Source organism: Acinonyx jubatus, chromosome X (assembly GCF_027475565.1).
Source record: "Acinonyx jubatus isolate Ajub_Pintada_27869175 chromosome X, VMU_Ajub_asm_v1.0, whole genome shotgun sequence".
In the NCBI taxonomy this organism is placed as follows: domain Eukaryota; kingdom Metazoa; phylum Chordata; class Mammalia; order Carnivora; family Felidae; genus Acinonyx; species Acinonyx jubatus.
Window position 1 is genome coordinate 11221899 of NC_069389.1, and position 23932 is coordinate 11245830.

General features: G+C 39.0%; 1 protein-coding gene across 1 annotated transcript in view; it reads right to left on the minus strand.

Annotated features, from left to right (window-relative positions):
- Positions 1-223: 223 nt before the first annotated feature.
- FANCB (FA complementation group B) overlaps positions 224-23932 on the minus strand; it is a 50298-nt gene continuing 26589 nt past the window's right edge. The window contains exon 10 of the mRNA XM_027054703.2: positions 224-703. Coding sequence (XP_026910504.2) covers positions 530-703 — 174 coding nt within the window. The 3' untranslated portion in view covers positions 224-529. The remainder of the gene's footprint in view (positions 704-23932) is intronic.

Consider the following 23932-nt stretch of genomic DNA (forward strand, 5'->3'; position numbering starts at 1 on the left):
AACAAAGAGGTGACATGATCTGATTTGTGTTTGGAAAGAGTACTCTGGCTACCGTCTGGAGAGTGGACTGGAGTGCAGTAACAAAGGCGGGCGGCGTTAGGAAGCTGCCAGAATAATCCAAGTGAAAGATGTGGCCTGAACAAGGTAGTGGCCAAGAAAATTAACGGAATTGAGAAATACTTTGAAATCAAAATGGCAGAACTTTGTGACTGCTTGTGTAACAGATTGCCTGTTAAGGCAGACATTGAATGGAGTGCCTGTGGTGGGTGGTGACCTTGCAACTGATCTTCATTGTTCTGCAAAATCTACTGAATGCCTTTGTTTGTGTAAATATTAAGAGGAGAAGGCATCCACTGTTCAGTATGGGAAAAGATACTAGATACTGCTTCCCAAGATTCAAAAGCCAGGAGTTAAAGGAAGTCAGAAGAAGTCATTTCTCACCTTGATCGTGAAATGTGGCACTGCTGAGGCCTCCAGAAAGATCTCCAAAAAGCTCATACACACAAGCTGTGAAATAGCGAACCTCCATTTAGGATGTGCTTCTGTGACAGAGGTACCAACAGCTACCAATGCAGAGGGACTGTTCTATCCCGCAAGTCTCCATGTCAGGTGCTGGCCAGGACAGCAGAGCACAGGAAGGTCCAGAATGCAGCCTATTCCTCTTCCTTGCTGTTCCTCTGCAGAAATGGGGGCCAGGCCAGAGCTGGGAAGAGGGGGAAAGTTTTGAATTGAATGAGAGATTAATGTTTTAACAGTTTACATTTTGAAAACATAAATGCATTCATCTTGTAAAAAACAAAACACTATAAAAAGATCACTGATGAAAAATCTGGCTACCACCACTGTGTTTCAATCACCTAATTCTCCAAAGAAGTAATTACTTTTGTTAGTTTCTGAACTACTTTCTTATGGCTACTGCAACACAGTACCACAAACTCAGGATCTTAAAACAACAGAAATTCATTTTCTCAAAGTTCTGGTGGCCAGAAGTCTGAACTCAGTATCACTGAGAGGAAATCAAGATGTCACCTGAGCCACGCTCACTCCAGAGGGCTCTAAAGGAAACTGCTCCTTGCATCTTCTAGCTTCTGGCATCCCTTGACTTGTGGCTGCCTCACTACAATGTCTGCCTCCCTGGCCACAGAGCCTTCTCCTCTTCTGTGTATAATCACTCTCTGCTTCTGTCTTATAAATGTGCTTGTGAGGGCATTTAGAGCCCACCTGCATAATCCAGATGATCTCCTTAACTTAATCACATCTTTTGCCATAGAAATACCATCGTAGATTCCAGATTCCATAGTGGCCATTACTTAGCCTCCCAAAGTTTCCTATGCAGCTGTCTAGATATATGCAAATGTAAGCACACTGGAAAACATACTCACATTTTTTCAGTTTCTACCACAAAAGGTAATTTACCATACATATCTTGTATCTTGCTTTCCTGACTGAACAAAAATGTTGATATCTTTCCATGTCACTGCATAGAGAGCAACCTCCATTTGTACAGGTATGTAGAACACCACTGAATGGAAGCATGCAATTTATTTAACCAATTCCATTCCGTTCTCATTTTTTTGACATTACTAAAATGGCAAAGTAAACAACTGTGTACATGCACACACACATGCATACACATACATACAAGTTTGCAAATATATCTCAGGAATTTTAAAAATTCCTAGTAGAATTTCTTTGTCAAAGGGCATGTGCATTTGGGTTTTTTCTTTTTCAAGTATAATTAACATCCTGTTATATTAGTTTCATGCGTACAATAATTCAACAATTCTATACATTACTCAGTGCTCATTAAAATAAGTTTATTCTTAATCCCCTTCACCTGTTTCATCCATCCCCTCACCCACCTCTCAAGTGGCAACCACCAGTTTGCTCTCTATAGTTAAGAGTCTGATGTTTGGTTTCTTTTATCTTTGTTCATTTTTGCTTTTAAAATTCCACACGAGAGAAATCATATGGTATTTGTCTTTCGCTGACTTATTTCACTTAGCATAGTACCCTCTAGATCCATCCATGTTGTTACAAATGGCAAGATTTCATCCTTTCTTGTGGCCAAGTAATATTCCATTGTATATATGCACCACATCTTCTTTATTCACCTACCAATGGACACTTGGGTTATTTCCATACTTTGGCTATTGTAAATAATGCTGCAATAAACATAAGGATGCACGTATCTTTTTGAAACAGTGTTTCTGTTTTCTTTGGGTAAATACCCAGTAGTGGAATTACTAGACTGTATGGTAATTGTATTTTTAAATTTTTGAGGACCCTCCATACTATTTCCACAGTGGCTGCATCAGCTCGCATTCCCACCAAGAGTGCACAAGGTTTCCTTTTCCTCCATATCCTGGTCAACACTTGTTATTTCTTGTATTTTTGATTTGAGCTATTCTGACAGGTGTGAAGTAATATCTCACTGTTGTTTTGACTTTCATTTTCCTGATGATTAGTGATGTTGAACACCTTTTCATGTGTCTGTTGGCCATCTGTATGTCTTCTTTGGAAAAAATGTCTGTTCATTCCTCTGCCCATATTTAATTGGGTTATTTGTATGTTTTGGTTAAGTTCTTCATATAGTTTGGGTATTAATCCTTTATTGGATATATCATTTGCAAATATCTTCTCCCATTCAGTAGGTCATCTTTTCATTTTTTGATGGTTTCCTTCACTGTACAAAAACTTTTATTTTGGAATAGTCTCAATAGTTTAATTTTTGCTTTTGTTTCCCTTGCCAAAGAAGACATATCTAGAAAAATGTTTCCATGGCTGATGTCAAGAGTCACTGCCAGTGTTTTCTTCTAGAATTTTATGGTTTCAGAGCTCACATTTAAATCTTTAGCCCATTTTGAGTTTATTTTTGTGTATGGTGTAAGAAAATGGTCAAGTATCATTCTTTTGCATGTAGCTGTCCAGTTTTCCCAATACCATTTGAAGAGACTGTTTTTTTTCCCATTGTTTATTTTTGCCTCCTTTGTCATAGATTAGTTGACCATAAAAATGTGGGCTTATTTCTGGACTCTATTCTGTTCCATTCATCTGTGTGTCTCTTTTTGTGTCAGTACCATAGTGTTTTCATTATTATAGCTTTGTAGTATATCTTGAAATCTAGGATTGTGACATCTCCAGTGTTGTTCTTCTTATTCAAGATTGCTTTGGCTATTTAGTGTCTGTGGTTCCATAAAAATGTTAGGACTATTTGTTCTAGTTCTGTGAAAAATGTTGTTGGTATTTTGATAGGAATTGCATTAAATTTGTAGATTGCTTTGGATAGTATGGACCTTTTAACAATATTGGTTCTCCCAATCTGAGCATGGCATGTCTTTCCATTTGTTTGTGTCATCTTTAATTGCTTTCATCGATGTTTTTATAGTTTTTGGCATAACGGTCTTTCAAACTCCTTGGTTAAGATTATTCCTAGGTATTTTATTCTTTCTGGTGCAATTGTAAATCGACTGTTTTCTTAATTTCTCTTCCTGCTACTTCATTATCAATGCATCAATTATCAATGTATCTCAAAATGCAACAGATTTTCTGTATATTGATTTTATATCCTGCAACTTTGCTGAATTCATTTATCAGTTCTATTAGATTTTTGGTGCTCTTTAAGCATTTTCTGTATATAGTGTCATGTCATCTGTAGTGTTGACCATGTCATCTCCACAAATCCCCATGTGTTCAACAACTCCAAAGCTCTCTGAACTCATTCCTTTTGGGTTTTTATGGAGGCTCTGTGACATAGGCATGATTAATTAAAGCACTGGTCCTTGGTTATTGAACAAAATCTACAGCCCATCTCTCCCTCCCTGGAAATCAGTAGGGGGGACTGAAAGTTCCAACCCTCTAATCACCTAGTTGGCTCCACTGACATCCTTAAGTCCAAAAGTCACCTCATTAACACAACAAAAAAACCCTTCATCATTCTCATCACAGGAAATTCCAAGGGTTTGGAATTGGAAGCACAGAAGCTCTGTGCCAGAAATGGGGACAAAGACCAAATATATATATATTTCTTACTACAGAATGCAAGATCACAACAAGGAGTTTTAAGTCAAAGATAATAATAATGGTAACATTAAAATAACAATACCGACACTTATTGAGAGTTTACTACATGTCAGGTGTTTCCGAAACATTTTATATGTATACTGTCATTTATAGTCCCCATGTTACAATGGAAACTAAGGAATCCAACTTGTGGCAAAAAACCTGTGTGATTTTTCAGGCCCAACCAGAGAATTACAAAGGCCTTACCTCGCAGGCCCCAAAGGGAAAAGGAAAGCTATCTTCACACCAGACAGTGCACAACCAATCCACTGCAACTCTCTGAAGGGACTTGCAGCCCAGAACTCACCTACATGGTTTCTGTATCTTGCCTGCTGTGAATAATGATGCAGTGAAAATGGGACTGCAGATGTCTCTTTGAGAGAGTGATTTTATATCATTTGGATATAAATTCCCGGAGGTGGGGATTGCTGGATCATATGATTTTTAAATTTTTAATTAATTTCTGTTTTTAATGTTTTGTTGATCCTCCATACTATCTTCCATAGTGGATGTACCAATTTATGCTCCCACCAACAGTGAACAAGGATTCCCTTTTCTCCACATCCTCACCAATGCTTGTTATCTCTTGTCTTTTTCATAACAGTCATCTTAGCAGGTATGAGATGCTATTTCCTTGTGGTTTTGATTTGAATTTCCCTGATGATTGAAAAAGTTGAACACCTTTTCATGCACCTGTTAGCCATTTGTATGCCTTATTTGGAAAAATGTCCATTCAGATCCTTTGTTTATTTTTAATCAGATTTTTTCCAATTAAGTGGTAGGAGTTCCTTCTAATTTTGGATATTAACACCTTATCAGATCTATGGTTTGCAAATATTTTCTCCCATTCTGTATGTTATCTTTTCATTTTGTTAATGGTTCCTTAGCTTCCCTTTTTAGTTTGATGGAGTCCCACTTGTTTATTTTTGCTTTTGTTGTCTGTGCTTTTGGTATCAATTCCAAAAAATGACTGCTAAGACCAATGTCAAAGAACGTCTTCCCTATGTTTTCTTCTGGGAGATTTACAGTTTCAGGTCTTACATTTAAGTCTTTAACTTTGAGTTGATGTTTGTGTATAGTTCAAAATAAGTGACCAATCTCATTCTCTTGAATGTGGTTATCAAGTTTTCCCAGCACCATTCATTGAAGAAACTATCCTTCCTTTCCCCACTGTGTATTTCTTGGCATCTTTGTTCAAAATGTCTGTTTTTATGCTAGTATCATACAGCTTTGATTGTTATACTTTGTAATATAGTTTGAAGTCAGGAAGGGTGATGCCTCCAGCTTTGTTGCTTCTCAAGATTGTTTTGGCATTTGGGGGTGTTTTGTGGCTCAATACAAATTATAGGAATTTTTTTTCTATTTCTGTGAAAAATGCCATTGGAATTTTCATAGGGATTGCACTGATTCTGTAGATTGCTTTGGGTAGAACAGACATTTTAACATTATTAATTCTTCCAATCCGTAACACAGAATATCTTTCCATTCATGAGTTCTTTCATTTTGTTCATCAATGTTTTACAGTTTTCAGTATATGGATCTTTCACTTCCTTGGTTAAATTCATTCCAAAGTATTTTATTCTTTTTGTTGCTATTAAAAATTGGATTGTTTTCTTAATATCTTTTTTCTGATAGTTCGTAGTTAGTATATAGAAAAGCAACTAATTTTCGTATGTTGATTTTGTATCCTGCAGCTTTACTGCATTCATTTGTTGATTTTAACGTTTTTTTTAAGTAGTGTCTTTTGTATTTTTATATATATAAGATCACGTTACTGCAAACAGAGATACTCTGACTTTTTCCTTTTCAATTTGAATGTTATTTCTTTTTCTTGCCTAATTGCTCTGGCTAGGACTTCCAGTACTACCTTGAATAAGAGTGGTGACAGTAGGAACTCTTGTATTGTTCCAGATCTTAGAGAAAAAGCTTTCAGCCTTTCATTGTTGAGGATGATGTTAGCTGTGGCTTTGTCATATATCACCTTTGTTATGTTGAAGTCATTTATTTCTATTCTTACTTCGGTGAGAGTTTTTATCATGAAATGATGTTGAATTTTGTCAAATCCTTTTTCAGTGTCCACTGAGATGATCGTGTGATACTTATCCATCATTCTGTTAATGAGTATATTATATTAATTGATTTTCAGATGTTGAAACATCCTTGCTTCCCAGGAATAAATCCCATGGTCACGGTGTTTGATCCTTTAATGTGCTGCTGAATTCAGTTTGCTAGTATCTTCTTGAGGGTTTTTTAATTTATATTCATTAGGGACAATGGCCTGTAGTTTTCTTGTGGTGTCTTTGTGTGGCTTTATCAGAATAGTATTGGTTTCATATGAGTTTGGAAGTGTTCCCTTCTCTTCGATATTTTGTTAGAGTTTGAGAAAGTTTGGTGTTAATTCTTCTTTAAATATTTAGTATTTAAGGTACTAAAGGTCATCTGGTGAGGTCATCTGGTCCTGGACTTTTCTTTGTTGGGAGGTTTTTTGATTACTTACTCAATCCTCACCGTGGCTATTGGTCTGTTTGAACTTTCTATTCCTTCATGATTCAGTTTTGTTAGAGTGTAGATTTCTAGGAACTTATTCATTTCTTCTACACTATCCAGTTTGTTGGCATATAATTGTTCAGAGTAGATTCTTATAATCCGTTTTATTTCTGTGGCATCAGTTGTAAGGTCTCCTTTTTCATTTGTCATTTTATTTGAGTCTCCTCTTTTTTATCCTTAGTCTAGCTAAAAGTTTGCCAATTTTATCTTTTCAAAAAACCAACTCTTAGTTTTATTGATCTTTTCTACTGTGTTTCTAGTCTTTATTTCATTTATTTATTCTCTGATCTTTGTTATTTCTTCCTCTCTACTAACTTTGGGCATAGTTGTTCTCATTTTTCTAGTTCCTTGAGGTATAAAGTTGTTTATTTGAGATCCTCATTTTTTCTTAATGTAAGCACTCATTGCTATAAACTTTCTTCTTAGCACTACTTTTCATGCATCCTGCAAGTTTTGGAATCTTATGTTTCCATTTTTGTATGTCTCAAAATATTTTTTAATTTTCCTTTTGATTTCTCCTTTGACCTATTGGTAGTTCAGGAATGTGTTGTTAAATCTCCACTATCTGTGAATTTTCCAGATTTTCTCTTGTTATTTATTTCTAGTCATACCATTGTGGTCAAAAGACACTGATATGATTTCATTCTTCTTAAATTTGTTAAGACTTGTGGCCTAACATATGATCTATCCTAAAGAATGCTCCATGAGCCCTTGAGAAGAATTTTATTCTGTTCCTGTTGCATGGAATTTTCCACATGTTTGTTAGGTCCATTTGGTCTAATGAGTAGTTCAGGCTCAAAGTTTGCTTAATGACTGGATGATATATCCATTGTTGAAAGTGGGGTATGGAAGTCCTCTACTATTAGTGTATTCTCTATTTCTCCCTTTAGATCTGCTAATAATTATATATGTAGTTGCTCTGATGTTGGGTGCATATATATTTACTATTGTTACTTTCTCTTGATGAATTAACCCCTTTATCATTATATAATGACCTTTGACCTATTGGTAGTTCAGGAGTGACCTTCGGAAGAGGTTGTCAGAAGAGACTTTCTTGGTCTCTTACTACATTTTTGACTTAAATTATATTTGGTCTGACATAGTGTGGTTCTCACTATTCCTTTTTGGTTTCCATTTACAGAGTACCTTTCTTCCCATCCCTTTATTTTCAGCCTAAACGTGTCCTTAGTTGAAGTGAGTCTCCTGTAGGCAGCATATAGTCGGGTCTTGTTTTTTATGCATTCAGCCACTCTACACCTTTTGATTTGAGAATTGAGTCCATTTTTGTTTAAAGTAATTATTGATAGGTAAGGACTCAACTATTGTCATTTTGACCACCATTTTCTGGAAGTTTTATAGATCCTTTGTCCCTTCCTCTCTTGCTTTTTCCCTTTGTGATTTGATGATTTTCTATTGTGATAAGCTTTGACTCCCTTCTCTGCATCTTTTTATGTTTCTACTATAAGTTTTTGCTTTTGGGTTTCCATGAGGCTTACATAAAACATTTTATATTTTTAACAGTCTATTCTCAATTTATATTTTTGGTGTCACAATTTGCATCTTTTTATATTTTGTATCCATTAACAAATTATTGTAGCTACAGTTATTTCTAATACTTTTGTCCCTTAACTTTTACACTAAAATTATAAGTGATTCATACACCACTATTACAATAGTAGTGCATTCTGAATTTGACTATACATTTACCTTTACCAGTAAGTTTTATATTTTCATATGACTTCATGTCACTAGTTATCATCTTTTCCTTTCAACTTGAGGTATTCAGTATTTCTTGTAAGGTAGGTCTAGTAGTGGTAAATATCCTTCATTTTTGTCTGTCTAGGAATGTAACAATCTAGCCTTTATTTTTGAAGGAAAACTGCTGGATAAAGTATTTTTGGTTGGCAGTTTTTTCCTTTCAACATTTTGAACATATCATCCCACTCTTTCCTGATCTGCAGAGTTGCTGCTGAGAAATCTGCTGATACCTTATAGGGAGGTTCCCTTGAACCTGGGGGCGGGGTTTGTATGTGACAAGCATCCTTTCTTTTGTCAGCTTCATTATAATGTATCTCAGTGAAGTCTCCATTGGGCTGAAACTGCTTGGGGGACCCTTGAGCTTCATAGAGTTGTATGCCCGTATCTTTCCCCAGATCTGGGAAGTTTTCAGCCATTATTTCTTTAAACAAGCATTCTGCCCCTTTCTTTATTCTTTTTCTAGGATTCCTATAATGTGAATATAGTTTCACTTAATGTTGTTCGATAGTCCCCATAGGCTTTCTTCATTCTTTTTTGTCCTCTGACTGGGTAATTTCAAATGGCCTATCTTCTAATTTGCTGATTTTTTTTTCCTTCTGCTTGACTGAGTATGCTATTGAAGCTCTCTTTTGCATTTTAAAATTTTCATTTTATTCCTCAGCTCCAAAATTTGTTTAGTCTTTTTAATGTTTTCTCTTTGTTGAACTTCTTTTGTTCTTTTGTTTTCCTGATTGTTAGAATTTCTATCTGTGTTCTTTTGTAGTTCTGTGAGCTTCTCTGAGCTTCTTCAGAACAATTACTTTGAATTCTTTGTTAGGAAACTTGTGGATCTCCATTTCTGTGAGGTCAGTTATGGAAAGTTTATTGTGAAGTTTGGTGTTGTCATGTTTCCCTGACTCACAGCAATCCATGTAGCCTTGTGGTATGTGTCTATACGTTTGAAGCAATCACTTCTTCCAGACTTTATGGACTGACTTTAGCTAAGAAAAAACCTTCATCTGTAGGTCAAGACATGCTGGAGCATGCTGTGGCCTTTGGTCTAGTGTGTGGGACTCCAAGCGTGGAGGCATGTGGTACCTCTGGGGCTGGGCAGCGGGGTGGTGTCTCACCAGCTCAGGCAGCTGTTTTCCACATTGACAACTGTATGATCCTTTTCAGTGAGAGGTGCAAGGTGTCTGTGGTGGCTACAATGGGTGTTGAGTTCCTTAGTAGAACCTCCAAGTCCAGAGGCAAGGGAGCGGAACTGGTGGCGTGCACATGATCAGTTGTGGGAACTGACTATAGGTGCCTGTGTGGTGGCAGGGCCCGGGTGCAGGCATACAAGCAGTGGCAAGGGCCAAGGCCAATTTCAGAGGCCAGGACCAACTGTGAACACATAAGTATCTGGAGGGTCCCAGGGTGTTTAGTGTGCCCTTGCAATAACTGCAGAGGCTAGCCAAAGGTACACACATGACGGCAGGGTTCAATGAAAGGAATGAGGGCCATTGGCGTGCAGGTATACATCTGCAGGGGCTAGCCGCAGGCACACGTGTTGATACAGGCCTGTGACAGGGTCAGGGCCGGCTCCTGGTGCCCTAGCAGCTGTGAGGCTTTTGATGTGCACTCTTGCTCCTATAGGGGCTGACAGACAGACAGCAGTGGGGATCAATGATGAGAGTTGAAGCAAGCAGCATATAGGTGCACAGCTGCAGAGGCTCACCACTAGTGCAGGAGACAGTGTAGAACCTATGACAGGGGTCAGGACCATCTCCTGGTACACAGGCAGCTGTCACTGTGCACTCATATGGCTACGGGGGTTAGCTGCAGGCACGTGAACAGTAGTGACAGAAGTCAGGCTGGCAGTGTGCAGGAACAGGGCACCTGTGTTGCTGAGGCTTCTTAAGTGGACTCCTGAGCTCTTCCAGAGCTATTTTCACTTGTGGATAGCTGTCTGGTTATTGTTCTTTGTGGGGGTATGGAGACTTGGGTCTCCTGCCCCACCTTCTTGGTGATGTCACTCCCCTGTTGTCACGCATTTAAGTTGTACAAATGATTTCAACTCAAGACATGACAATTATTGTTTTATACAATATTTATTCATGTAGAATTTACCCATTACGTATCTTTTCATAGGTCCTTCAATTCCCTCTGCATCTTTGTTTCCATACAGTTTCATTTTGGTCCTGCCTGAAGAAATCCTTTTAATATTTCTTTTAGAGTAGGCCTGCTAGCAATAAATTCTGTCTTTATTTTCATTTTTGAAGTACATTTTTGCTACATATAGAATTCTATGCTCATTTTTATAAGCAGTTTAAAAAATGAAATGCCATTGCTTTCTGATTTCAGTCATTTCGGTGGCTGTCAGTTATACTGTTGCTCTTTTCAAGGAAATGTACCTTTCTTCTCTAACTACTTTTAACGTTTTCTAATTGACTTTGTCCTTGTTTATCAGCTGTTTTTCCACATTCGCATGTGGTTTCCTACTTTTTTTTTCCTACTTGGAGTTTTCTGAGTTTCTTGAATCTCTTGGTTGATCTTTCAACAGTTTGAACCAAATTCTCAACTTTTCAAATCATGTTTTTGTCTCAATCTCTTTTCCTCTTGGAATTCAATTATATGAATATTAAACTATTTGAGTATGTCTCATATGTCTGTTATACTCTACTCTTTTTTTCTCTGCTTCAGTCTGAGTTATTTTCCATTGACTCATATCCCAGCTCACTAATTCTACATTCTGCTATGCCCCCTCTGTTGTTAAGCTCATACTTCTTAAAATTTGAGACACTGCATTTCAAAGTCTAAAAACCACTGATTAAAGAATTAAGTACAAGCTTCTCAATGTGACATGTAATATGGAAATCCTCCCCTCTACCACACACACACAAACACACCAAGGTTTGCTCTTTACTTGAATTTCTTAAAACTACATTTCATTCATTCATGTTTTTTTTTTTTTAAAAAAACACACTAATATTAGTTAAGTACCAATTATGTGAAAGTACTATGCTAGATGGGACATCAAGTTGATTGAGACAGAAAATGGACTTTGTCCATGAGGAAGCTAAGAGTACAAGGTTTTATATTTTGGAGTTAACAGTCCTGATTTCAAATTGGAGTTAACCACAGTACCTGCCTATAATTAGTGATTAAATTATAGTCAGTGGAAAGAAGCATAGTGTACTACAAAAGTGTATATACCAGGGGGACTTAACCTGGTCTTGGAGGGTCAGAGGTTTCTATGAGCAAGTAAATTAATCTCAAATGAGATCTGAAGGGTGATTGAGCATGAAATGAGGTGAATGAAAGTAGGACTGGAAAGAGAGCAGCACAGGTAATGGGAACAGCATGTGCAGAGGTTGACATAAAAAGCACAATGCTGTGCCTGAAGAAACGATGGGATGTCAGTGACTACTGTCAACAGGGACAGAAGAGAATCCTAACTAAAGTCATGAGGTAGGCTAGATGACACCAGTGTACCATACATGCCACATATAGATTCTGATCTTTATTCTACAAGTAATGGGAAGCTACTGAATGAACACCAAAAGAATGGAAAGATGATGAGTGGCTTTTGCGATCAGATTTGTGCTTTGACAACTGTGGCTGCTGTCTGGAGAACAGCATTGGAAGGAAGCAAGAGTAAAAACGTGGAGGCAAGTTAGAAAGCTGCTGAAATAAGTCCAGGTGAGAAATAATGGCGGCATGGAATAGGGAGGTAGCAATGAAAATGGAAAAAAAAAAACTTGATAAAATTAAGATATTTAGGACAGAATGTTTAACACTGACAACCATCTGCCTTTAGTCTTTGCAAACATCTTGCTGTTTTTTCATGGCCTTCACAATAGCCTACCTTGCTTCCTCCAAAATACCCTTGATTTTTTTAATGTTCATTTATTTTGAGAGAGAAAGAGAGCAAGCAGGGAAGGAGCAGAGAGAAGGAGAGAGAATCCCAAGCAGGCTCCACACTGTCAGCCCAGAGCCCGACGCAGGGCTTTATCTCACAAACCCTGAGATCATGGCCTGAGCTGAAGCCAAGAGTCAGATGCTTAAGTGACTGAGCCACCCAGGCGCCCCACCCTTGTTTTTTAAAAAAATTTAAAACTAATGTAATAGATAAGTCTTGCATTAGTTTCCTAAGGCTGCCAAAACAAGATGCCACAAACTGAGTGGATTAAAACAACAGAAAAGTATGGTTTCAAAGGTCTGGAGGTCAGAAGTCTGAAATCAAGAAGTAGGTAGGGTCAGGCTCCCTCTGAAATCCGTAGAAGAGTCCTTCCTAGATTCTGGTAGTTTGCTGGCAATCTTCGTCATTCCTTGGCTTGCAACTACGTAACTCCAATCTCTGCCCACATTGTACCACTGAGTTCTTCCTATGTCTTCACATCTTGTAAGCTACAGATGCCAGTCATATTGGATTAGGGGCCTACCCTACTCCAGTATGATCTCATCTCAACCAATCACCTCTACAATGACTCTATTTCCAAACAAAGTCACAATCTGAGGTACCATGGATTAGGACATCAATATATCTTTTGGGCGGCACATGATTCAACCTGTAACAAATGCTTACATAAAACCATTTAAGTAGTAGCAAACAGTGAAAAGTCTCTCTTATAACCCAGGCCAAAGCCAACTCATACAGGGTATTCACATGGCCATCGACCATTTCAGGACTGAATGTGTGACTAAATGTGGGCAGTAAGACATGAGGCAAGATTTTCCTTTGGAAAAGAAGGCTCCTCGCTCTTCTGTAAGCTTTCTCTTTCTGGATGCAGTGATGTACAGATGTGTATTCTGGAAGTGTTGCAGCCTTTCTGTACTGTGTGGGGAGCCGACCTTAGAATGAAGATGAGAACATCCTTGATACCCAGCTGAGCTGCTGAATCAAACAGACTCAAACTTGCACAGCACCACCAGTTATAATAACCAGGACATCTCCTTCACTGATCAATTTGTTTTGAGTTGGGTATTCTTTCAATATAAGTCCTAATGGATGAAGGGTGTCATTAGGCATTGTACAATCATCTTTGCATTGTTTCAGTATTCAGAGTAATTTTTCATCATTAGGAATTAAAGAAAAGATATCCTTTCACAATGATTGTGGAGAGAAAGCATGGAAGATAACCTAAATTAGAAAATGTCAAAGAAGAAAGTAAGAGTCTAAGGTATCCTTTGGTTTTCCTTTCATCACCAAAGATTTTGGAACCGAGATCATACAAGGCAATACTTCTGTGCAGAATTTGTATCAGTGGGAGCACAATGCCAACAGAGATGGATTACTTTGTACTTATCCATTCAAAAAATATATCAGACTGTGAGAATATATGGCATGACAACGAAACTATATTTAAAAACTTCAATATTTCCCAACACAAAAGCCTTGACTTTGACAATACCATAGGGTGGCTTATCACCCTTGAATCTGAATGGAGTCTATGAACCAGGAGCATCAACCTCATCTGTGAGATTATTAGACCTGCAGTCTCGTGCCCCACCCTAGACCTGCTGAATCAGAAAGCAGAGTTGAACAAGATCCCCAGGTGATTTATATGTACATTAAAGCTTGAGAAACAAGGTGATATTACATTGTTAAGAGAAATATTCCAGTGACAAAGAAAAATCTGTGAAACTGTGCCCCCTGAAAGGGTCAAGCTAATTTGCTGCTTCTAGTAAAGTGGTAGCTCTCAACCCTGGATGTATGTCAGAACCACCTGGGGAGCTTTTACACTGATGCCAAGGCCCAAGGCAGGACCTAGAACAACTGGATCAGTATCTTTGGGGTGGGGCTCAGGATCAGCCAATCACTCTAAGAAGTCCTCAGGTGACTCTTATGTACAACCATTGCTGAGAATTATTAAGTGTAGACAAAGGGCTGGGGAGAGGAGGAGCTAGAATTAATGTTTACTGGGTACAGAGTTTCAGTTTTGCAATATTAAAAAGTTCTAGAGATCTGTTTCACAACAATGCGAACATACTAAACCCTACTGAACTATACAATTAAAATGATTAAGATGGTAAATTTAATGTTATGTGTTTGCTGCAATAGGCAAAATAATTCAGATAATCAGTTTAAGGAAATTGCTTTAACATACATAGATGTGTTACTTTAATTTTCACAACAAATTTGTTTTCTTCTTTTTGATTCTAAAAGGCTTTTGAGCAGTGCCTGGGTAGCTCAGTTGGTTGAACCTCTGACTCTTGGTTTCGGTTCAAGTCATGATCTCACCGTTTCCTGAGTTCGAGCCCCGCATCTGGCTCCGCACTGGCAGTGTGGAGCCTGCTTGGGATTCTCTCTCTTCCTTTCTCTCTGCCCCTCCCCCACTCATGCTATCTCTGTCTCTCTCAAAATAAACTTTAAAAAAGGGTTTTGAATATAATTATTTTATGGGTTCACCAATATAATAAAACCAATTTTTCCATCAATAAGGTTTTCAAAATTGCATGATTTAAGTATTTTAGACACCTTTTACTGTACCAAGTGCTCTGGTTTGAACTTCTTCGTGTATAAATTTCTCTGTGCACCTTTCTTTATGGGGCATGAACAGGTCTGGCAGATGATCCCTGAATCAGGCAAAATTCCAATAGCACTGTAATCCACAGCTACCTCCGACATGAATACTCTTCTTAGCTTTTATCAGATTCCCAAAAAGTCTTGTTCCCCCAAATTAAGAACTCTTGCTCCCAGAGGGTGCCCCTAACAAGCACAGTGCCCAGAAGGTTTTGAATTCATCTTTATATCCCCAGCACGTGCTGATACACCTGGGCATGACCTGGTATTCAGTAAAATGTCAATAAACACACGATTGAATGAAAGATCTCCATATCCCCTTCCACTTCATACAGCACTGACATTTTGAAAGAGACGAAATGTTTTCTATTGGCATGTCATTTGGAAGGATTAGAGCATGGAAACAGTTAAAAGAGAAAACAGAATTCTACCCCTTTTCTTCTCAAGTGATGTAGTACTCCTATGGAATAAAACCATGTCTTCTAGGCTAGACAGATCTCAACTTTTTGTGGGATTCCACCCTCTACCACAGTGATTCCCTACCAACAACAAACACTTCAGAGAACCTTAAAACCTCCTAGAGACGGCTCAAAGAGAAGTTACTTAAGGGTCATTTAAGGAACTGACTCATTTAAGAGACTTCCGACTATGTGTGAGCAATGGTAAATGGCAATATGTCTGGAGAGTGATAGTTCTAACAAAGACAGCTGAAAGGAAATAGGGAAGAGAGACTCAGGTATTTAAATATAGTTGGAGGGCAGCAGTCAAAAGATAAAACTCAGGCGGGGCCACCAATCAACTCTAAGAACTTGTCCATTACAGGACTGAGGATAGCATGGACCACATTTCCCCTGATAATTCAATTATATGAACAAATTTATAATTTTATTGAACTGTACATTTCTTGTAATCTTTTTCTAACAATAGGTGCGTCTGGTTAACATAAAACTGTCAGATGACATGGCACTGTGTTATTACAAACCAACTTTAGAAGCCAAATAGTTTATTATTATTGCTCCTACTATTTGTAGTTGCAGGCTAACTCTTTCCTGTTCCAGGCGGCACCAGCTCCAGGAAACACCAGACCAGCCTGCACACCAAACCCCACGTCCCCTTCTTTGGGTCAACACATGTACTACATGTTCATTTTCTCTGAAGATTTTGCAGATGATCAAGAGCACATTTGGTCTTGGCTCCCTTCAGATGCTACTGCTGGCCCCCACTCCCCATGTTTTTACTACACTTACCAGAATCTTTCGAGTGTCACAGCCTATTCGTTTCCTGTTTGGATAACTTATAAGAAGATTATATTATTGAACTTAACATAACTGAATTACTGGATCATTCTAAACCTTAAAACACCTCATCAGGTTTACAAAAACTACACTAAAAATTCCCATCATCTGGTTTTTTAAATGAGGTTAGAATGAAGTTAGAAAGGCTTATATTTTGTTCCCTACTATGTATTAAAAGGCAACTGTTCATGTTCTAGTACCTTTGTTACCTTCGAAAAAGCTACAAGCTCAAAAGTAATAATGGTGTGCATCTCTTCTGACACAGCAGTACTGCTGTATTTCCAAAACAGTCCCAGAATATCCAACCTGTTTTTCCTAGCACAAAGACTCTTAGAAAGTCAGAATTGATCAAGATTTCTCTCCTTCCTACTGGAAAGGATATAGCTGAGGATATAAAAACAACTGCAGAGAATTGCAAGTCTTAATTCTCCTGATACCTAAGAAACATAAGAAATATGCGCTTACATGTATAATTTTACATTCATGGCAACTAAACTTAAAATTTTTTTAACAATTAAAAATAAAAAGCAAAATCTGATTAAAAAATAAGACAGGAAATCTGGAGAAAGAGGTTAAATAATCAGACATATACCTCTAACCCACTGAGGAAAGCCTAATTAAACCAGTGGCCTGGGGTCATGCCAGACAGAAGCTCAGCTAAGGAACAGAGAAAATACAAAGAATTTTTTTTGAAAATTAAAGCAAGTTATCTCAGATATAAACTACTATCAGGTACAAACGAAATTGAGTTTAAACCAAAAAAAAAAAAAAATCAAAACCAAAAACCAGGAAAGAAGGCAGAGGGCCACTGCTCAGAAAGGAAAGGTGTGTGTGGGGCCCCAGTGTTCTTGTAGCAGTTACAAGTGTCCTGCTTCCACGGGAAACTGTTCCTGTCCTGTCCTGGGAGTCTACACGGGCCACAGTGAGTTCTGTCCTCTGGAATTCTTTTTCCCATGTCTAACAGTGAGGAATCTTCGCAGGTGCGATTAATCAAAACCTTGATTTCTGTCAAAAGGAACTTTTTTTTCCCGATTGAGGTCCTGTGCCCACCCCAGAGCGGTAACAGCTGCCAAGCAAACGTCTTACATTAAATGGCTTCCTCTAGTCAGGAGGAACCTCTGGAACTGGGGGTGGGGTCCACCTTTCCAATCACATGAACAGTGGAAAGAAGTTTCTTGAACAAAGTGAGAGTTCTGCTACAAGAAAAGGACGAAATCAATGAGGAAAAGGCCATCAGCAGAGCGCATTACACTTCTCTCCCACCTCTGACTGACTTGGTATCCAGTGCTAAGTGTTTAGCTGATTACTAACGGCATGCTGTACTGGCCCATAACACTGCTTGTACTTCTGGGGCAAGTGACTGCTCCTGAGACGAAATGGATAAAGATAAAGTTTAAGATGCTAAAGAATCTTCCTAGCTGAACTCAGGACCATTATGTCGACTTCAGTCATGGACAGAAGCATTTCTGTCCACTGCAGCTGTTCCCAAGTGTAGCACAGGAAAATGTGAACGGCGAGGGCACAGGTTTCTGACTTTCTGCCCTTACGACCACTCACTATCTGACAGCACCTGCTACCCTACTGAATTAAAAGGCAAGACAAGATTTTTGAAAGAAGATCCCAGAAAGCAGCCAGACCATTAGCACAGGGAAAGATAGTCAACACAGTAGGATTTGATAAGACAGGGCTATTTTGTTGAGGCAGAAAGCAATTCAAGTAACAGATCCAGGAAACTCAAAAAGGGAAAAGAGAACAAAGGATTCAATTAAGTACACAGTTTACGGATCAGCATTCTTTCCATTGCACCAAACGGGCTTTAGCAGGAAACGCCTAACTTTCTCCAGATGGAGTTACCCAAGAAATAGTTGTCACTGTCAAATTCTTAGAATGGAAAGTAATGTTGCCACAACTTTCTGTACAAGGAAGGGAAAGGATATCTCTCAGTATCTGGTATTGTCCAAGTTTTAGGCAAAAAGAGAGAGAGAGGGAGAGAGGAAGAGAGAGAGAGAGCAAGCTTTACATAGGTTTCTAGCCTGGACAGTTGACTTTTTTGCTTTTATTGGGAAGAGCCAGCAAAGAAATAAGTTAATTAGATCTTTCCCTTTCCAAGACTGGGAAGAACTTGAGGAATTAAGATGGTGGAGAAGTAGGGGGACTGGGATTTCCCTCGTCCTTCAAATACAGCTGTATTGAAGTCAAAACACTTGGAACACCAAGGAAATCAAACTTCAGAGTGACAGAAAAATCTCCACAAGTGGAGGGAGATGGCGTGGTGGGACAGAGGTGTGTATGCAAATTGGGGGACATAAAACTGCATGGGCACGGAGGGGAGGGATCCCCTTCTGTGGAATGACAAAAGGGAGAGAAAGAGAAGGTGTGAATTGCAGTGTTGTGCTAGGACAAGAGAAAAACCTCTCCAGACCCTGGACTGGGAAGCAAAAAATACGGAGAGTACCAGACTCAACTTTGCAAACAGCCTTAAGAGCTGAAGATCGGAGTTTTCAAAAGTGTGCCACTTTCTCCAGACCAGAGTCACTCTGAGTGTGTGCCTGCGGGGAGGGGAGCCGGCCCGGGGCACGGTAGTGATCTCAGGGGCGCACTGGGAGAGCACAGTCCCTCCCTTGAGTACTGTGGGAAGAGGGTGTATTGCCCACCCAAGGATAAAAGACCCTGCAGGCACCAGCCATATCGGCAGGGTGGAGGGGCCCTGCCCCAGAACTAGGTCCGCGTGGGGCGGGATCCTTTAAGACATCAGGGTTTGAATCCCAGCTGAGTGTCTAGGGGGCCCAGAAGACTAGAGCAGGACAAGCCAGCCGTCCGTGCTACTTTGTGAGGGCTGCCTGAACAGTGTGGTTTGAGACACCCACTCTGGGGAGGAGAGATTGGTGTGTTACCGTTTTTCTCCCCATCACCAACAACATGGGACTTCAGAGAGCAGGACAGGGCCCCCAGTGGAGGCCGGACCCGTCTACACCAAACTCTGCCCCTCCGAGCCTGGCACCCACTTATTTATCGGAGTGAGATTGACACTGACAGAACCAGATGGGCTCTCCTCCAGTCCAGCACAGCCACAGGTCCCAGGTGCCAACAGACAACTGTCCTGCGGTTTAATATGTCCCCTCCCCTTTTCTTTTTTCCAGGGTTACTTCAACAAACAAATCAAATCATGCCTGGTGGAAGGTCCAAACACTCCACCACTACAAACAAGGAGGAGCTCTGCAGAGGACTGACTAGTGGGGTAGAGCAGCCAAATACACAACAACAGAGTGCACGCAACATACACCAGAAACACTTCCTGGAGTGCCAGGCCCTGGACAGGGTATGACCCCTTTGTAATACAGTAGTTCTTGCAGGTACAGGACACATAACAAGCTATTAAAAGACATAAAAGACAGAAACCTAGGCAAAATGATGAAACGGAAGAATTCTCCTCAAAAGACATTCCAAGAAGAAATAACAGCCAGAGAATTGTTCAAAACAGATATAAACAATATATCTGAACAAGAAGTTATAATCACTGTCATAAGACTAAATAGCCAAAATTGAAAAAAGCATAGAAGACCGCTGAGAATCTATTGCTGCAGAGATGAAAGACCTAAAAAATAGTCCTGATAAATTAAGAAATGCTATAAACTAGATGCAAAATAAACTACATGCAATGACAAGGAGGACAGAAGGAGCAGAGGAGAGAACAGGTGAAACAGAAGAAAAAAATATGGAAAATAATGAAGCTGAAAAAAGCAGGGAAAGGAAATTACCAGAACACCAGAGGAGAATTAGAGAGCTAAGTGATTCCATGAAATGAAACAATATCCGTATCATAGGAGTTCCAGAAGAAGAAGAGAGAGAGAAAGGGACAGAAGGTTTATTTGGACAAATTAGAGCTGAGAACTTCTCTAATCTGGGGAAGGAAACAGGCATCCAAGTCCAAGAGGCACAGAGAATTCCCTTCGAAATCAATAAAACAGGTCAACACCACAACATATCGTAGTGAAACTGGCAAAATACAAAGATAAGAGAATTCTGAAAGCAGCTAGGGACAAACAGGCCTTAACCTACAAGGGTAGACACATAAGGGTAGTAGCAGACCTGTCCACCGAAACTTGGCAGGCCAGAAGTGAGTGGCAGGAAATATTCAACGTGCTGAATAGGAAAAGTATGCGGCCAAGAATCCTTTATCCAGCAAGGCTGTCATTCAGAATGGAAGGAGAGATAAAGGCTTTCCCAGACAAAAACTAAAGGAGTTCATGACCACTAAACCAGCCCTGCAGGAGATCCTAAGGGGGACTCTGTGAGTGGAAAGCAGCAAAGACTACAAAGGACCAGAGACACAACCACAAGCACAAAACCTACAGATAACACAATGACACTAAATCCATATCTTTCAATAATCGCTCTGAAAGTAAATGGACTAAATGCCCAAAAGACACAGGGTATCAGAATGGATAAAAAACCAAGATCCATCTATATGCTGCCTATAAGAGAATCATTTTAGACCTAAGGACACCTGCAGACTGAAAGTGAAGGGATGGAGAACTATCTATCATGCTACTGGAAGTCAAAAGAAAGCTGGAGTAGCCATACTTGTATCAGACAAACTAGATTTTAAAACAAACACTGTAACAAGAGATGAAGGGCATTGTAGCATAATGAAGGGGCTTATCCATCAAGAAGAGCTAACAGTTATAAATGTTTATGCCCCCAATGTAGCAGCACCCAAATATATAAATCAATTAGTCACAAACATAAATGAATGTATAAGATAGTAATACCATGATTGTAGGGGACTTTAATACTCCACTTACAGTAATGGACAGATCATCTAGGCAGAAAATCAATAAGGAAAAAATGGCTCTGAATGACACATTGGACCAGATGGACTTAATGGACATATTCAGAACTTTTCATCCAAAAGCAGAATACACATTCTTCTTGAATGCACATGGAACATTCTCCAAAATAGATCACATACTGGGTCACAAAACAGCCCTCAACAAATATAAAGGGATTGAGATCATACCGTGCGTATTTTCAGATCACAACGCTATGAAACTTGAAATCACGCACAAGAAAAAATTTGGAAAGCCCCCAAATATATGGAGGTTAAAGAACATGCTACTAAAGAATGAATGGGTCAACCAGGAAATTAAAGAAGAAATTAAAAAATATACGGAAGCAAATGAAAATGAAAACATGACAGTCTAAACCGTTTGGGATGCAGCAAAGGCAGTCCTAAGAGGAAACTACATTGCAGTCCAGGTCTATCTCAAGAAGCAAGAAAGGTCCCAAATACAGAACCAAACCTCACACCTAAAGGAACTAGAAAGGCAGCAGCAAAGAAATCCCAAAGCCAGCAGAAGAGAAATAATAAAGATTAAAGCAGTAATAAACAATGTAGAATCCCCCTCCCCAAAAAAACCAGATCAATGAATTTAAGAGCTGTTTATTTGAAAGAATAAACAAAATTGATAACCCCTAGCCAGACTTCCCAAAAAGAAAAGAGAGAGGACCCAAATAGATAAAATCACGAATGAAAGAGGAGAGATCACAACCAACACCATAGAAATACAATTATTAGAGAATACTATGAAAAATTATATGCCAACAAATGGGACAATCGGGAAGAAATGGACAAATTCCTAAACACTCACACATTACCAAAACTCAAATGGGAAGAAATAGAAAATTTCAATGGACCCATTGCCAGTGAAGAAATTGAACTGGTTATCGAAAATCTCCCAACAAATAAGAGTCTTGGGCCAAATGGCTTCCCAAGGGAATTCTACCATTTAAATAAAAGTTAATACCTATTCTTCTCCAGTTGTTCCAAAAATAGAACGGAAGGAAAACTTGCAGACTCATTCTATGAAGCCAGAATTACCTTGATTCCCAAACCAGATAAAGACCCCACTAAAAAGGAGAAGTACAGGCCAATATCCCTGATGAACATGGATGCAAAAATTCTCAACAAGATACTAGCAAATTGAATTCAACAGCATATTAAAAGAATTATTCACCATGATCAAGTGGGATTCATTCCTGGGCTGCAGGACTGGTTCAATATTTGCAAATCAATCAATGTGACACATCACATCAACAGAAGAAAGGATAACCAAATGATCCTGTCAATAGATGCAGAAAAAGCATTTGACAAAATACAGTACCCTTTCTTAATAAAAAACCTCAAGAAACTCGGGACAGAAGGAGCATACCTTAACATCATAAAAGCCATATATGAAAGGCCCACAGCTATCATCCTCAATGGGGATAAAAGCTTTCCCCCTGGGATCAGGAATACAACAGGCATGTCCACTCTCACCACTATTGTTTAACATAGTGTTGGAAGTCCTAGCCTCAGCAATCAGACAACAAAATGAAATAAAAGGTATTCAAATTGGCAAAGAAGTCAAACTTTCACTCTTCACCGATGACATGATACTCTACATGGAAAACCCAAAAGACTCCACCAAAAAACTGCTAGAGCTGATACTTGAATTCAGCAAAGCCGCAGGATATAAAATCAATGTACAGAAACCAATTGCATTTCTATATACTAATAATGAAACAGCAGAAAGAGATATCAAGGAATCAATCCCATTTACAATTGCACGAAGAACCATAAACTACCTAAGAATAAACCTACCCAAAGAGGTAAAAGATTTGTATGCCGATGACCTCAGAAAGCTTATGAAGGAAATTGAGAAAGACACAAAGAAATGGAAAAACATTCCATGCTCATGGATTGAAAGAACAAATATTGTTAAAATGTCAATACTACCCAAAGCAATCTGCACATTCAATGCAATCCTAATCAAAATAGCACCAGCATTCTTCAGAGCTAGAATCAATAATCCTAAAATTTGTAGCGACCCACAAAAGACCCCAAATAGCCAAAGTAACGTTGAAAAAGAAAACCAAAGCTAGAGGCATCACAACTCCTGACTTTAGTCTGTATTACAAAGCTGTAATCATCAAGACAGTATGGTATTGGCATAAAAACAGACACACAGGGGCACCTGGGTGGCTGTCGGTTAAGCATCCAACTTCAGCTCAGGTCATGATCTCGCATTCATGAGTTCAAGCCCCGCGTCAGGCTCTGTGCTGACAGCCCAGAGCCTGGAGCCTGCTTCATATCCTGTGTCTCCCTCTCTCTCTGCCCATTGCCCCCCACTCACGTTCTGTATCTCTCTCTCTCTCTCTCTCTCTCAAAAATATATTTAAAAAATTTTAAAAATTAAAAAAAACCACACAAAGAGAATAGAGAACTCAGAAATAGACCCACAAATATATGATCAACCAATCTTTGACAAAGCAGGAAAGAGTATCCAATGGAAAAAAGACAGTCTCTTTAGCAAACAGTGCTGGGAGAACTGGACAGCAACATGCGCAAGAATGAAACCGGACCACTTTCTTACACCATACATAAAAATAAACTCAAAATGGATGAAAAACCTAAACGTGAGACAGGAAACCATCAAAATCCTAGAGGAGAAAACAGGCAGCAGCCTCTTTGACCTCAGCCTCAGCAACTTATTACTTGACATGTCTCCAAAGGCAAGGGAAATAAAAGCAAAAAGGAATGATTGAGATTTCAGCAAGATAAAAAAACTTCTGCACTGCAAAGGAAACAATCAACAAATATAAAAGTCAACTGATGGAATGAGAGAAGATATTTGCAAATGACATATCAGATAAAGGGTTAGTATCCAAAATCTATAAAGAACTTACCAAACTCAACACCCGAAAAACAAATAATCCAGTGAAGAAATGGATTAATCCAATA